Source organism: Caloenas nicobarica, chromosome 12 (assembly GCF_036013445.1).
Source record: "Caloenas nicobarica isolate bCalNic1 chromosome 12, bCalNic1.hap1, whole genome shotgun sequence".
NCBI classification, from domain to species: domain Eukaryota; kingdom Metazoa; phylum Chordata; class Aves; order Columbiformes; family Columbidae; genus Caloenas; species Caloenas nicobarica.
Genome location: NC_088256.1, coordinates 1632655 through 1648755, shown reverse-complemented (window position 1 = coordinate 1648755; position 16101 = coordinate 1632655). Strand labels below are relative to the sequence as shown.

Below are 16101 nucleotides of genomic sequence, written 5' to 3'. Positions count from 1 at the left end.
CGGACTGAGCCGAGCGTTGCCGAAACGGGCCGAGCGGAGCCGAGCGCAGCCGAGCCGGGCCGAGGCGCGCAAAGCACCACCCAGAGCTGTGGGAGCGGCAGAGACTTTATTGGGGTGACCGTGACAGAGGCGGCGGGAGCCGCGGGGCTCAGCACGGGCAGGAGGTTTTACCGTTGGCGTCCTGCGCCGGCTCCAGCCTGCGGGCCTGGCCCGGCCGCCCCTCCAGGTCCCGGCAGAGCAGCGAGCGCTGCGCCTTCAGCCGGCAGGCCAGGCACATGAAAATGGCGTCCACGTTCTGGCTCTCCTTAGGGTCCTTGGCCGAGGTCTCAAACAAAAGCATGTTGTGAGCGTCGGCGAACTTCAGCGCCATGCCGGACGGCACTTGGATCAGGTCTTTCAAGTCACACTTGTTGCCAACCAGCACCCTGGGGACCATGGCGGGCACGGCGTGCCCGTTGCACTCCTCGATCCACATCTTGAGGTTGGTGAAGGAGGTCATCTTCGTGACGTCGTAAACGAAGACGACGGCGTGCACGTTGCGGTAGTAGTGCTCCACCATGCTCTTGCGAAACCTCTCCTGGCCGGCCGTGTCCCACACCTGCACCTGGGAAGCGAAGCAGACAAGACAGGCTCCAATTTAAATGTCACGGAGGCACCCCGAAGTCGGTTTTAGGCGGACAACAAGTTCCAAAACAGACTTTATTCTGGCTGGAAAAGTGCAGCAAATAAACCGACCAGAAACAGGGTTTATACAATTAGTTAGCACTCCGACAACATAAAATACAGGTTCAGATATCAGTTGAGGAAATTATTGGGGTACAGCAAAATAAGAATAATGAGGATCCACAGCGTGCATGCAAAGAAACAAAAACAGAGCCCTCTGACTCCAGGGTACCCACAAGAAATAATCACTCGCCTGGATTAGGTGAGGACTCTCACTTGCCTGGTTAGGCAAGGACTCATTCAAGGATATATCCAGTAAATAACCACTCACCCAAACGAGGAGGTGAGGCGCTCTCAGTCCCGGGAAGTCTCCTTAGACAGCGTTCCAGTCTAAGGGGAGGGCTCCAGTTCACAGACCCGCTGCTCTGAGAAGACCACTCCAAGGTGGCCTTCGGCAGGGACCCCATTTTATAGTCTGGTCAGATGTGGCTGTGGGCATTACAACACGGTCCAGAAGCTCCACAGCTGCTCTGGGCACCTTCTCTGCTAACGACCCTGTCAATTGACTCAGGGTCCCGTTAAGGACCCTGTCAATTGGCCGAGGGTCCCACCCCTCCTGTCCTGGTGTGTCCCAGGGCTGAGGGGCGGGCTGGCTCCTCCAGCTGCTGCGGGAAGGGGCAGCGGGGTCCTGCTCCGCCACCTCTGACAGCGCTGCCACAGCCCTGGGGCACAGCACCGCGAGCCTTGCAGGGAGCAGCAACCTCTTATCAGATGAACCAGGATTGACGGATGAGTTACACAAGCTTTGGGGCCTATGCCGACAGTGCCCAAGGCTGTATAGGCCAGCACACGCTCTTCTGTAATTCAACCAAGCAAGCCCAGCTTATCTAGTAAGAGCGATCATGTCAGCACTTTAATTCACTTTCAATATTCAGAGATAAGTGCAAGGCTCTGTGCAGCACATCCCATTTTTTGGCCACTGCGGCTCATTCTATATGTTCAAGAGAATTGCCAGCACACTTTTCAGCAAGAGAAGTCCCTGCCTGATGACTTACCTGACTTCTTAACACCTTGTCAGGCAGCCCTCCTACAGCTCTCTGCTGCCGGACTGCTCCCTGCTTCTCATCCTCTTCCTGATGTGCTCGACCAGCATCCCCACCACAGAAACAAACCACACAAAGCACTTCTCATTTCACAAACATTCTTGTGCCAGATCAGGACATTTGTCCACCTAACCCTATGCCATAAAAGAAAACCCCAACAATTACACAGTGGTATGTACAGAGGAGTCAGGGGAGCTACCCTTTGTGTGAGGGAACAGCAAGAGGGCACGGAGCTCCGGAGGTGGGTGAGGATTACAGAGGAGACCGCCATGGGTGACATTGCAGTGGGTGTCTGCTAGAGACCACCTGACCAGGAAGAACAAGCAGATGAGGTGCTCTGCACACACACAGGACACACTTCAGGCCCTGGTGCTCCTGGAGGACTTCAACCACCCCAATAGGTACGGAAAGGACAATGCAGGAGGGCACAAGCAATCCAGGAAGTTCCTGGAGAGCACTGATGACACCTTTGTGACCCAAGTGACAGGGGAGTCAACAAGCTCCTGGGCTGGATAAGCAGACAGTGAGGTAGACTGGAAACGGGATGAACTTCTGGGCCTAGAAGGTGGTGACCAGTGACACGAAGTCAAGTTGAACACTAGTAACTGGCAGTGTACCCCAGGGGTCAATACTGGGCCCGGTCCTGTTCAACATCTTCGTTAATGATCTGGATGGTGGGGTAGAGTGCACTCCCAGCAAGCGTGCAGGTGACACCGAACTGGGAGGAGCGTGGCTAGGATGTGAGGTGGGTGTGCTGCCCTCCAGAGGGACCTCGACGGGCTGGAAAAATGCACTGACGGGAACCTCATGCAGTTAGTTCAAAGAGAAGTGGCGAGTCCTGCCCCTGGGGAGGAACAACTCCAGGCACCAGTACACACTGAGGACCACCCAGCTAGAAAGAAGCTTTGCAGAAAAAGGACCTGGGCGTCCTGATGGACACCAGCTTGAACACGAGCCAGCAGTGTGCCCTTGCAGCAAAGGCAGTGGATGGTATCCTAGGCTGGATAAATAAAGTGTTGCCAGCAGGCTGAAGAAGGTGCTCCCGATCCGTCCCCTTTGTTCAGTGCTGCTGAGGCCACACCTGGAGTGTTGTGCTCAGTTCTGGGCTCCCCCGTACAGGAGAGGCACAGACTGGAGAGAGTCCAGCAAAGAGCCACGAAGATGTTGAAGGGACTGGAGTGTCTCTCCTGCAAGAAAAGACTGAGAGAGCTGGGACTGTTTAGTCTGAAGAAGACAAGGCTCAGGGGGGAAATTTTACCAATGTGTATAGATACCTGAAGGGAGACTACAAAGAAGATGGGTCCTGGCTCCTTGGTGACCGGTGCCAGGACCAGAGGCAGTGAGCACACACTGAAACACAGGAGGGTCCCTCTGAACATCAGAAAACACCTTTCACTCTGAGAGTGACCAAGCTTTGGCACGGTTTGCCCAGGGAGGTTATGGAGCCTCCATCCTTGGAGATATTCAAAAGCCACCTGGACACGGTCCTGGACAATTGGCTCTGGGTTGCCCTGCTTCAGCAGGGGCTCGGAGCAGAGCAGATCACCTCCAGAGGTCCCAGCCAACCCACACTTTGCTGTTAGTCTGTGATTCTATGTGTTCTGCTGGCCCTTGTAGGTCACGTCTTAAAGCTCAGAACTGGCAATTTCTAAACAAGTGTCTGTGGTTAATCCAAATCACCCTGTACCCCACAGAGATGGTGCCTGCCCCAGAGTCTTTCCGAGTGGAAAAATGATGGCAAAGAAGAGGTGCTGCTCATTCACCTCCCTGCCGATCTCTCCCAGGCTGTTCCGTCTGGGCAGAGCAGGAGAGGGAGGGCACCTCTCCCACCTCTCATCTCCCCTCTTGGACACGTGGTCCCAGGAAAAGGCCAAATTGCTGCACTGCCTCCCACTGCTGCCTGCTGGAGCACTAATAATATCCAAAGGTAGGAAATGCCTGGCAGCGTTTTCCAGCTCGTGGCAGTAAGACAGGCCTCACGCCAGCCTGCATTACAGCACCACAGCTACGTGGTGTTGGACTGGGCTGGGGAAGGCGGGGGGGAAGTAAATTAGCCCCTCTCCTCTTAAAGGACAGAGGGAAAAACATTCATGGACAACATAAAAGCACAGCTGAAGTTCTCATCCACCATTAGTAGCTGATTAGTCCCTCAACTTTTGATCACCCATCTGCCAGCAAAATAGCAATATCTGTTCTTCCAGCAGTCAGTCCTGCATGCGGATGGCTGTCAGTGCTGATCCACCCGAGCGGGCAGGCCAAGCTCAGCCGCAAACTCTGCTCCCCGGGCTGTTTCCTACCAGCTGCTGTTGATCTGCAGATCTGCTCTGACACATCAGCCAGAGCTCTTCAGGTTTGGGCTAATGCATTTCTTACAGATGTCACGCCGGCCTTCACACAGCAAATGCATCCTATTCTAGTTCTGCTGAAACTGCAGCCCCGGTGCTCGCTGACAGCAGCCTTCAGCATTGATATCCCAGCTGCCGAGCCCGCTGCAACCAGCTCCTGCAAGCTCCCGGCCTTCCAGCACAGAGCCATCTGCTCCCCAAACCACGCTGGTCCTGCATACAGCTCCCTCCCCAGCTGCTTGCAGCTTCGCCGGTCTTTTGGTCCAGCCGCTGAAGCCGGAGGCCACCCTGTCGCTCTGAGGCCCCGGTCACGCCGGCTGTCGGGAGCAGGACAGCAGCGCTTCACCCCGCGCTGTCCTTTCGGAGGTGGCAGCGCGGCCGTGACAGGCTCAGGAAGGTCCCTCAGCACGGCGAGGAGAAGCCTCCCCTACTCCCTCCCTCCAGCTGGGCTGAGAACAGAAAAGCCCCTGAGCGGCGTTTGGGGTGCAAAGACCCAGCCCCGGGCACGGACCGGCTGCCTTTGCTGCCCGGTGCCGGTGCCGCCGTGGCCCACCTTGATGCGCTCGCCCTCGATCTCCACCGTCTTCTCGCGGAAGTCCACGCCGATGGTGGCCTCGGTCTTGTCGGGGAAGGTGCCCCCGCAGAAGCGGAAGGTCAGGCACGTCTTGCCCACGTTGGAGTCTCCGATCACGATGATCTTAAAGATGCGGGTCTGCACGTAGGGCTCCAGCGACGAGTCGGAGCCCGGCGGCCGCCCGCCGCCGCCCGCCGCCATCCCGCGCCGCCGCCTCAGCGCCGCATGGGGCCGCGCCGCCCCGCGCACCGGCTACGGCACCGGCACGGCACAGCCCCGCCCCGCGCACCGGCACGGCACCGGCACGGCACAGCCCCGCCCCGCGCACCGGCTACGGCACCGGCCCCGGCCCCGCCCCGCGCACCGGCACCGGCCCCGCCCCGCGCACCGGCACGGCACCGGCACGGCACAGCCCCGCCCCGCGCACCGGCTACGGCTACGGCACCGGCCCCGGCCCCGGCCCCGCCCCGCGCGGCGGCACAGCGCCACCTGCTGTCCCCGCCAGGCCCTGCGCCGCGGGGACTCGCCGGGCACGGGGACCCGGCCGGCGCCCCATTGGCGGGTGAGGGTGCCACGGCGCCGGGCTCAGAGCCCCAACCTCGGGGCGAGCGCCAGACCCCGGGCCAAACCGGCCCCGCAGCCCGGGCATCCTGCCGGCCGCTCCCCGGGCAGGCTGGGCACCGGCGGGGCGGCAGGCAGCGACACCCGTACCCCGGGAGAGAGGGAGAGCCGTCCGAGGGCAGTGGTGGGAACGGGGCAGGCGAGACTAGAAACCGGGTGACAGAAACACCCACATGCTCAAAACCTGCAAGATGGCAACTCTCACGTGCTGGGCATCACAGAGAATCACAGAACAGTTTGGGTTGAAGGACCTTCCCAGCTCCCCCAGTGCCCCCCCTGCCATGGGCAGGGACATCTGCACCAGCTCAGGTTGCTCAGAGCCCCGTCCAGCCTGGCCTGGGATGTCTCCAGGGATGGTTCATCCACCACCTCTCTGGGAACCTGGGCCAGGCTCTCACCACCCTCAGGGCCAACAATTTCTTCCTCATGTCCAGCCAGAATCTTCTCTTTTTTAGTTTAAAACCATCAGCCCTTGTCCTGTCACAAGAGACCCTGCTAAAAGGTGTGTTCCATCCCTCAGGTGATTTCTGTGGCTCCTCTGGCCCCTCTCCAGCAGGTCCATGTGTGTCCTGTGCTGAGGACCCAGAGCCGGCCCAGCACTGCAGGGGGGTCTCACCAGAGCGGAGCAGAGGGGCAGAATCCCCTCCCTCCACCCACTGCCCGCGGGGCTGGGGATGCAGCCCAAGATACGATTGACTTCTGGGCTGCAAGCGGACATTGCCAGCTCATGTCCAATATTCCATCCACCAGCACCCCAAGTCCTTCTCCACAGGGCTGCTCTGAACCCTTTCATCCCCCAGTCTGTATTGATACCGGCTGTTGCCTCAGTCTCTGATTCTTACCTTTCTTAGCTTTCAACCTGCTCGTGGCTGTTCTTCAGAGACAGCTCTTCACACTCGCTCCATCTCTTGCTGTAGAGGGCAACCCCTCCACCCTTCCTTCCTCAGCCGTCCCCTCTGAACAGCCTGCAGACATCGATCGCCGTGCTCCAGTCACGGGATCGTCCCACCACGTTTCAGTGGTGGCCACGAGGTCGTAGCCTTCGAGCAGCACGGTGGCTTCCAGCTGCTCCTGTTCATTGCCCACGCTGCGTGTGTTGGTGTAGAGGCATCTCAGCCGGGCTGTTGGCTGCGTCGCCTTCTCAGAGGAACAGCCCTTAATTCCTCGGAAGTATTTCACTGGGGTTTCCTGTTGGCCTCTATTACCTCAGGAGTCCCTGGCTCATCTCCGTAAGACTTCAAGTGTCCTCCAGTGAGGCCAACGCATTTCGGGGCCACCAGCTGAGGATCCTCGCTGGCACCCTGCCCCTCTAACCTTGGCGTCTTGTCCCACCACTTGTCACGGGTGAGCCTGTGTCAGAGACTGAAAAGAATTATGTCTCAAACAGTGTGCCAAAACTAGTTCCTCCAGCCGCAGGAGATGGGACATTGTCAAAGACTGAAAAGAATCATGGCTCAAACATTGTGGCCTAGTAGCAGGAGATGGGACACTCAGGCTAAGGTGAATTGTGATTTACATACCAACAAGGAGCTGAGGAGACACAGGCACAGGTCGGCTGGCTGACACTAGGAGGTGGGGGATGTGCCAGAGGGTACGTAGCTCCATCTTCTGATAGGCCCAGCATGGCACAAAGGGAAAAGCTGAGACCCTTCAAGATGGCCCAAGACTAGTCTATCTTTCACAATCACCCCCCAGACTTTTATTTCACAATAACACCTCCGCAAAAGACAAAAAAATTCCGCAAGCAGGCAACCCAGAGGTCTATAAAAAGGCTCACCTATACCAGCGCTGGCAGGGAACCCACCATCCTGAGGACCACTCTGCCGACCACTCTCGTCGCAGGAGCCGGACCAGACCCCTGAGGACACTGCGCTCCCAAACTACAAAGCCCAGCATCCTCGCCGTGGGATGCTGGAAGCCACACATCACTGGACCAGAGACTACAAGTTCCACCATCCATGCTGTGGAGCCCTAAGGGTGGTGGAATCCCTCACTTTCTTCCTTTCTTTTGTTCTTTCTTTCCTTCTCTTTTTCTTTCCTATATCCCTATTTCTTTGCCTCTCCTTCTGTGATTAGTATAATAGCATAAGGCTTACAGCCCAACATGTGCCGCAAACTCCTTTATGTAAATCCTTTTGCTGTTAAACTGTTGACCAGTTAGGCTTAAGTAAGGTAAACCTTTCTGCTGCCGAATCATTTGTAAATTGGGCTGAGCTGCAAAATACAAGGTGTTGTTTACTGACCTTAGGTATTATGTATACTGTTTTCCAACCAAGGGGACCCTTGAACCTGAGTCACCTCTCCCCCGACTCTGGGCAGGAAGTGACAGCCTGATATCGTCCCACTCCCCCATCACGTCTAGTTTAAAGCTCTGTTGATAAGTCCTTGCTAGCTCATGTCTTCCCCCTTTGAGAAAGGTGAATCTCATCCAGCACCAGAAAAACCTGCTGCCATGTAGGCCATCCCATTATCAAGAAACCCAAAATTATGGCGGTGACACCAACCACGGAGTCATGTATTAATAGACGACATCCATATGTTCTCCCAGTGCTGCTGCCCGCAACTGGAAGGAGAGAGGAGGAAAAATCACCTGTGCTCCCGATACCCTCACTGACTGTCCCAAGGCCCTGAAGTCTCTTTTGATGGCCCTTGGACTACAGGTCTCAGCTTCATCACCATCCACGTGGAAGATCAGTAACAGGTAGTGGCCTGAGGGCTGTACCGTTTCTTGGCGATGTCCTTAACCCAGGTCCCAGGAAGGGAGCAGCGGTCCCTGAGAGGAGGGTCTGTCCGGCATGGTGGACCCCTGTACACCCTAGCAGGGAGTCACCTACAACTATAACCCGTCTTTGCTGCCTTGTGGAGGTGGTCATAATACAGCGGGTAGGCCTTGCTGATCCTGTCAGCACTTGCGGTGTAGATGGACTTTCATTCTCGTCGTCTGACCTTCCACATCCAGAGCCTCATACCTGTGGTACAGAGGCAGCTGGGAGGGCGAGGCAGGCAAGGAGGGGGTTCTCCTGCTGCCCTGAGTGTGGACTCGCCTCCATTCACTCCTTTCTCCCCAGCTACTGTCTTCAGCCTGGTGGGGGAGGATACAGGACCCTTGATCTTGTTTTTTTTTTCTCTGGTGGCTGTTCCTGTCTCAGGGAGGCCAGAGCATGGTCCCACCAGCCTCTTTCTCAGACGCCCTGCTGCTCCTTAACCTTTCTACTTCCTCCTGTAGCTCTCCCACGGGGCTCAGCAGAGCACCCCCTGCTCACACCTCACACAGGGGCTGTCTCCACTGCCACCCCACCCCACAGAAGGCTCTGGCACTCTCTGCAGCCTGAGGGCTGGATGGCTGCAGGGTTTTGTGGCAGCTCTGTCTGAGTCGCTACATCCTTCCTGGTGAGCGCAGAGGACATAACTGCACCAGGCAGATACCGGAGCCAAGCAAGGGCGATGTGACAGAGAAGCAGCGTTGTCTGCCCTTCTCTCTGTTGTCTCTGCAGAGCCCCACAGTGCTCTGCACTGCTCTTGCTGCCCCAGTAACGCAGCCCAGGCAGCTCCAGAAGAGATCACAGCCCCCTGAAATCGGCCACTGATACAAGGAGGCTCTTGCAGTGCAGGCTCTTAGTGGGAAGTGGGGGAGCAAAAGGCTGGGAAGGATTTACCAGAGGTCCCCAAGAGGTCACAACTGCCCCAGATTATCAGTGCTCAGCTGCCTGCTTCCAGCAGCACTGAAATGAAACAAAGAGGGTGCGGTAAACCATCCAGCCAGTGGAAACGCCTCATAAAACTGAGTCTGGGCCTGAAACACCTCTTTCCTTTCCAATTGTGGTCATGTCTGCAGGTCTATGCAGCTGAGTGAGAGCACCCATTTGACCACTAAACCATCCTGTCCCACTGAACTGCCTCTGGTATAAAGAGCAGTCACACAAAAGGGATCCTTCCCCTCACGGCTCATGTAGACATCAGCTGAACTGAGGTTTTGACCCATAAAGCAATCTCAGCAGATGGATTCAACAGATCCATTTGGACTATGTCCCAGAAAACCATTCCTGACTACTCCCAGCTACTTCTCCTGGCCGAAAACCAGTCGAGATGAGGACATCAGCTGCAGAAATGCCACTCAGCCCTCTCCCTGCGTGAGCAGAGACAACACTGAGAAGGCCCCAGAAAAGACCCATTCTTTCCTCAGGGGTAGTTTGATCCTCTTGGAGACTCAGCCTGAATGCCGACCTGAGGAGGGGTTCCTGGAATGAGCACGGAAGCAAGTTGGGGAGCTGCTGGCTCTGGAAGTGATTGCTGAGCAGACTGGCTGCCCCATTCAGGTTTCAAATGTCCTCAGCAGAGCACCTGACCTGCTCCTCACACCAGAAAAGAGAAGGGGCCAGGAGGGAAGATATGAGACATAGGCTCTTGGAGCCCCACGACTGTATAGAAAGAGTTCCCTATTTTAAGGGGATAAATATTTGCCTCAGCTTTTTATGTCCCATAAAATACATCAGGGAAAAAAAAAAGCAGCAATATTCAAACCCTAGGTTGTGTCTTCAGCTCATTCTGGAAGCTCTCCTAGCTCATAGCCCCGCTCACGAACCGATCTGCCCAAGTGTGTCTGCTTCCCCCACCAGGCAGGACAGCACAGCCCAGCTGAGCTCAGTTTTCAACTCATGCCCTTTATACCACCACTAAGAGATAGGAGAAACACTCTTTTAACAAAGACAATGTTTTCCAGGAGTTCCTGGAGGCTTTTATTTACAGAAGCCATTTGTCAGAGACTAGAGCTCCTTGGTTTCTGTCTGATGCTGTCCTGACTTCTCTAGTCTGTGAAATAAAACGCCGGTGTCAGGTCCAAGCTGTCTCCTTTCAAAGGGACACGGCTGCCCATTGTAGCGTGGCAGAAACGTCAAACTGGAGAGACCCCTCTCTTCTGGCTCAACAGCCAGTCTGGAAAGCAACTTGTCCGCAGTGTGTGGGATCACGGGCTGCAGGAGAGTCCCATAGACACGCAGGCATTCCAGCGTGACGTGGATAATGGTGTCGAGCCAGAGCTGCTCCGCGGGGTCTTTTCGGTTGAGTTTCCAAGGCCTGTGTCTCTGGAAGAAACTGTTGGTCTGCCTTACGCACACGGCAATGCATTCTAAAGCCTTGTAGATCTGGAAACCTTCAAAATAACCAGCCACTTGCAGAGGCAGAGAAGCCACAGATGCCACGAACTCATAGTCTTCGGCAGAGGCTCTACCCATGCCTTTTGTCTCGCTGGAATCCAAGACCTTTGGAAAACAGGACTCTGAGAAACAAGGGTAAGTGTTGCTGGGGTTAATGCTGAGGGCTGTTGACCGATTCAGAAGCCCTCCGAGCGCGTCTGCCAGTTCTGAATTCAGAAGCTTCACAACCTTCTCGTCATAATAGTCACAATCCCGCTCAGGTACCCCCTGCCTTAGCAAGAAGTACCGAAATCCATCTACTGTGTACTGTCCAAAGCAAACAAAAGGGTCAATCACGTTGCCCAGGCTTTTGGACATCTTCTGCCCATGGACAGTCCAGTGGGAGTGCACAAAGATTCGCTCGGGGGGGGGCAGCCCTGCTGCCATCAGCAGCGCTGGCCAGTACACAGCATGAAACTTGAGGATGTCCTTGCCCACAACATGATGTGCCGCGGGCCACCACTCGCCGTGCGTCTCCGGGTAGCCCAGCACGCTCAGATAGTTCACCAAGGCATCAACCCAAACGTAAATAGTTTGTGTGGAGTCACCAGGGACAGGGATACCCCAGTGCAGCCGGCTTCTCTCACGAGAGACGGACAAGTCTGGCAAGTCCTCTTCCAGCCAGCGGAGCACGTGCTGGTAGAAAGGGTCAGGGGAAATGGCACGGGGGTTGTTCCGGAGCCACTTCCACAACGGATCCCGGAACGCCGAGAGCCTGAACATGTAATTCTCCTCTTTGGTCCAGTGCACCTGAGGAGGCAGGAGAGAAAATAATTACAGCCCAAACGGTCTGCAAACGGTTTTGCAATTTGCACACAGCACTGTCACAGCGCGGCGTTTGTCGCACGCTCTGTGTCTGGTGTGCTCCTCACTACGTGGGAGGCCCCGTGTCTTTCTATGACTAGTAAGAGGCTCCTCTCCGGGTTCCCCTGGGCAACATGTAAGGACACAGGCACTTGGGACAGCACTCCGCACGCTGCTTTTCAAGATGCTCGTGCCCCCAGGGAAGGAACTACCTTCCCACTGGCCAGATTTATGTGTCATCAGGCAAGAATTATGGAGAATACACTTTCTTAAAAGCATAGTGTTGCAATAATAGTAGAAAATCCAGAAAAGACAAAATAAGATTGTTAATTACTGCAATGCTAACAATCCTGGTGGGTGTCTCTGCATTTCTCCTAGGCACAATGTTCGTCTTTTTCCCCAGTCTAAGCATTAGTGCATGTTAGGTTCTAACTTTGTTAGCCTATAATCATATTAAAGTACCGACAGCACTTCTCCCACACATTTAAATTCATTAAATGACACATTTAGCTAAAACAATGAAAACTTTGTGGGTAGATATGGTATGAGTGAGCTGCACAAAGACACTCAAAGAGATCTATGGCTAAGTCAAGAATTCCTACTTTTTAAAGCTAAATAAGGCTCTAAGATAAGAAACGACACACTTGGGCATTACACAGGAGAGTTCCAGTTTCTAGCACTGAACCCAACAACTTCTGACTCAGACAAAAAGTGCTTCACTCTCAATACAAATAGTAAAGAGCCCACCACACCTCAAGCTGACATAGCCCAAGGGGTAACTAATCCCAGTGCTATGAAACTGCTTTACGATGTAGTTTAATTTATCACCTCAAAAGAAATATTCTTCCCTACACAAATCATAAACAAGTTACACAAAAATGTTTTGGTTGCCTCTCACCCCTTGAATTCTTTATGTTTTCCTATAATCTTTTTATCAGCTCTCAGCTGCCCAGGGGTGATGCTTCACACAGAACTTATGCCATGTACTCCATCTAATATTCCCTTTTACACAATCCAGTGATCCTTTTGGTAGCAATTTAGGACAAAAAAGCCATCTCAAAGCAGGAACTGCAATTGTTTCTTGTGAAACGCTGACCAAGTCTGGTGTTTGGCTCTGAAGAGCCCACCTGACATCATCTGCTCAGAGCTGAGCTCGCCAGCCGCCTGCAGAAAAGGTGAGCAGAAAGTAGTTCAGTGGGAGAAGAGATTAGAAACGGGCTGTCTCCTGAGAACTGGTAAGTTAGAGCCTGGAGCACATAGAGAGCTTGATAAAGGGCGGAGCAATTATAACAACCTGCAAAACCAGAGTCTTTGTTCAAGGCTTGCCTGTGAAAATGGACTAGAATATGTGCCCTGCAGAGAAGTCTGTGCGCCATCTCTCCCCACCTTCCGACAGCCCTGACCTCAGGAGCACAGGACAACTCGGGAAGCCTCTAGTCCAGCCTCGCACTCACCACAGGGTCACCTACAGGGTCAGAACAGGTTACGCAGGGCTTGAACACCTCTAAGGATGATGACTGCAGAACCTCCCCAGGCAGCCTGTTCTGCTGCTTGGCTGCCCTCACAGCAAAAAAGTTTCTCTTTAAATCCAGTCTGAACCTCTCTTGTTTCAACTTACACTCATTCTCTCACCCTCCTGCCACGTACCATTAGAAGAACCTGGCTCCACCGTCTTGATGATCTCCTTGTAGCTACTGTAGAGCTCCTGCCACTAGGCTGTTCCAAAATCCTGCCTTCTGTAGGGCTACAGAAGCCAGCTCCCTCAGCCTTTCCTCAAATGGCAAGTGCTCAGCATCCTAACCATCCTGATGGCCCTCCACTGAACTTTTTCCAGTTTCTGAATTGTGTTCCCTGTATCGGGGGATGGAAAACTGGATGCAGTACCTAGATGTGGTCACTGGAGTGCTGAGTAGAGGGAGATCATTGCTCCTGTTTGTCTAACCCAAGGTAATCCCGTTGGCTGCCTTTGCTGCCAAGGCATGTTGGCTCATGTTCAGGTTGCTGTTTAACAACCCCTCCCAGGGCTTTTCCCGAACAGTGGGTTCCCCACTCCTCACCAGAGAGAGAATCCCTGCAGCCCCACATGCACAGTCTCCTGGCTGGACCCGAGTGATCAATTCAACAAATGCAGCACCCCTCCTATTGAGTACAGAACAGCACAGCTCCTGCTCCTGCCATGGAGCACCTGCTCACTCACAGCTAAACTAATCCACCACCCTGCACCAGAATGAACCCATGAAACGAGAGCAGCGGAGGTGGGACGGGCCCTCCTGCATCCCTTGTTCCAGCACTCGCACCCCCGAGAAGCATAAGGCTTTGTGCTCTGGGTAACTGCCCTGCCAAGAGGTGTTAGCTGCTATTAGCTGGTCCCTCCGCCTCCTGTTTGCCAAACTGAACTGGCCCAGTTCCCTCCACCTCTTGTAGGCCGGTGCTCCGTACACTGACCACACCAGGAGCCTCCCCTACAGCTTCTCTGTGCAATAAATGACACAAAAGCACAGTAACAGAGTGAAGGAGGAGGATCGTTTCCTACAGAACAGACCCTGATCTCTCAGTGTTCAAGGAAGACTTGAAGAACAACATTTAAAGATGAGCTACACATTTTCACCCCCAGGCTCTACTGGATACCAAAGCAAAGATACATCAGAAGCATGGGTTTAATGGCATGTTGTAAACTCTCTATTTTCCTCCACAAAATCCTCAAGCAACGAACTACCCAACTGTCTCTGGTTGGAGACAAACACCTACCATATCTTTCCACCACCTGGCAAAATCTTCTCTGCACCAGGAACATTACTGTTTCTCTTGGACAGTTTGATATGCGGCTAAGGCAAGTAATTGTTCTCTGGGTATATTTGACATTGAACTCTGCTGACTCTATTCTAGATCTAAAGAATCATTAATTTGCCTGGAAAATTCATCTGTTCCCCAACTATGTTAGGTACTTCGCCAAGCGATATTATTTGCCAACATACCCTTTTCTGTATGAACCAACACTCCTATGCCCCAGCCTTGCACAAGTGTCACAAGGGAATAACCTCTGCTGAGCTCTGAAGCACGATCATCTGGAAGTGCTGCATTAAATCATGGAACTCCTGACATCTCACAGAAAGCACAGTGGCAGAGAGACGCTCGGTCAGGTACCATGCTCCTGGCTGCAGCACTGTTCAGTCATCGGACCAAACCACAGGCAGATGATGTTACAGTGTTTTACATAGGGCCAAAACCCACGTAACAAGACTGATGAAAAGTGTCCAGAGGCCCAACTGAACTGCCTCACAAAACAGGTCTGAAACTCTGCAAACCTCAGTTATAAACACCTTTATCCTTCTGCACAGCTAACTCCTTTCATTAGCACTTTAAAACAGTGTTTCTAGGCCAAGGGCCCATGGAACCCAGCAGCAGCTGAATCCTTCCCGTGGCACTCTAGTGGAGTCCCTCAGGGGTTGGTACTGGGACCTCAATGTTTATAAATATGGAAAGGGGGAGTGTCAGGAGGATGGAGCCAGGCTCTTCTGGGTGACAACCAGTGATAGGACAAGGGGCAATGGGTGCAAACTGGAACACAGGAGGTTCCACTGAAATACGAGAAGAAACTTGTTCCCGGTGAGGGTGCCAGAGCCTGGCCCAGGCTGCCCAGGGAGGTTGTGGAGTCTCCTTCTCTGCAGACATTCCAACCCGCCTGGACACCTTCCTGTGTAACCTCATCTGGGTGTTCCTGCTCCGGCAGGGGGATTGGGCTGGATGAGCTTTCAAGGTCCCTTCCAACCCCTCACATTCTGGGATTCTGTGTGATTCTGTGAATTTGCATCTCTCCCTTGCAAGCTCTCCCTTGCGTAGTCATACGTTGCTATAAAGGCAGAAAAGACTTACTAGACACAGGCAAGCCTTGGCTGACGTGAATTACAAAAGGAAGCATTAAACACCCCCAAATTTAGCCAGGCCAGAGCAGCAGAGGAGCATGCGGTGCTTCCACGGGAGCGGCCGCCCTCGGCCCGGACGCCGCGGGTGCCGTTACCTGCTGGCCGGTCTCCAGAGACACCTTGCAGGGCTGGCCTCGGGCGTCCCTGCGCTCGCCGAGCTGGCCGGGGGGCAGGAAGGACTCCTCGGCCGTGCAGTACCAGCCCTCGTACACCCCCTTGTAGAGAGCCCCGCCATCGCGGAGGGCCCCCCAGAAGTGCCGCACGGCGCGCTGGTGGCGGGGCGCGCTGGTGCGGGTGAAGTCGGTGAAGGAGACGGCGGCCCGGGCCAGGGCCTGGCGGAACAGCCCCGACACCCGCTCGCACAGCTCCGGGGGCGACGTTCCCGCGGCGGCCGCGGCCTGTTGGATCTTCAGCCCGTGCTCGTCCGTCCCTGAAACGGCAGAGAGGCCGTGGGGCCGCGTCCCCAGGGCCACCTCGGGCCGAGCCGGGGGACGCGGGGGCCCGAGGGTGCGGTGGGCCCGCGCTCACCTGTGGAGAGGCGGCCCGGGCCGGCGCCGCAGAGGCCGCGGTAGCGGTGCAGCGCGTCGGCCAGCAGAGCGGAGTACAGGTGCCCGATGTGCGGCGGCCCGTTAGCGTAGAAGATGGGCGTGGAAAGCAGGAGGCGGCGGCCGGGCCCGGCGGCGGTGGCGGTGGCGCGGCGGGGCGGGAGGCGGAGAGGCGGCCGCAACATGGCGGCGCCACCACAGAGACGGCGGGGCAGAGGGGCCGCCCGGAAGGGTCGGGGGAAGCGCGGCGGCGGCGGCCAATGGCATGGGGTGGGGGGGGGGAAAAAGGAGCGGTGGCGCATGCGCCGTGCGGGCGGCGGGGCCGGGAGCG

The 16101-nt window shown here is 55.3% G+C and overlaps 2 protein-coding genes across 2 annotated transcripts; both read right to left on the bottom strand.

Annotated features, from left to right (window-relative positions):
- Positions 1–89: 89 nt before the first annotated feature.
- On the bottom strand, positions 90–5050 carry RAB33A (RAB33A, member RAS oncogene family). The gene is made up of 2 exons (XM_065643387.1): positions 4665–5050; positions 90–604 (listed from the first exon to the last, which is right to left on the bottom strand). The coding sequence occupies exons 1-2, from the start codon at positions 4884–4886 to the stop codon at positions 149–151; spliced, it is 678 nt and encodes a 225-aa protein (XP_065499459.1). The 5' UTR covers positions 4887–5050; the 3' UTR covers positions 90–148.
- A 4951-nt stretch (positions 5051–10001) lies between these two features.
- MARS2 (methionyl-tRNA synthetase 2, mitochondrial) lies at positions 10002–15955 on the bottom strand. Its single transcript, XM_065643447.1, has 3 exons — positions 15754–15955; positions 15321–15655; positions 10002–11248 (listed from the first exon to the last, which is right to left on the bottom strand). Exons 1-3 carry the CDS (start codon positions 15953–15955, stop codon positions 10070–10072), a joined length of 1716 nt encoding a protein of 571 aa, XP_065499519.1. The 3' UTR covers positions 10002–10069.
- Between the last annotated feature and the right edge of the window lie 146 nt (positions 15956–16101).

Coding starts and splice junctions, on each gene's coding strand:
- RAB33A (XM_065643387.1), bottom strand. CDS start 4,886: ATGGCGGCGGGCGGCGGCGGGCGGCCGCCGGGCTCCGACTCGTCGCTG. Junction 605..4,664: donor TCGAGGGCGAGCGCATCAAG/GTGGGCCACGGC, acceptor TTCGCTTCCCAG/GTGCAGGTGTGGGACACGGC.
- MARS2 (XM_065643447.1), bottom strand. CDS start 15,955: ATGTTGCGGCCGCCTCTCCGCCTCCCGCCCCGCCGCGCCACCGCCACC. Junction 15,656..15,753: donor CCCGGGCCGCCTCTCCACAG/GTGAGCGCGGGC, acceptor CTGCCGTTTCAG/GGACGGACGAGCACGGGCTG. Junction 11,249..15,320: donor CTCTGGAGACCGGCCAGCAG/GTAACGGCACCC, acceptor CTGCCTCCTCAG/GTGCACTGGACCAAAGAGGA.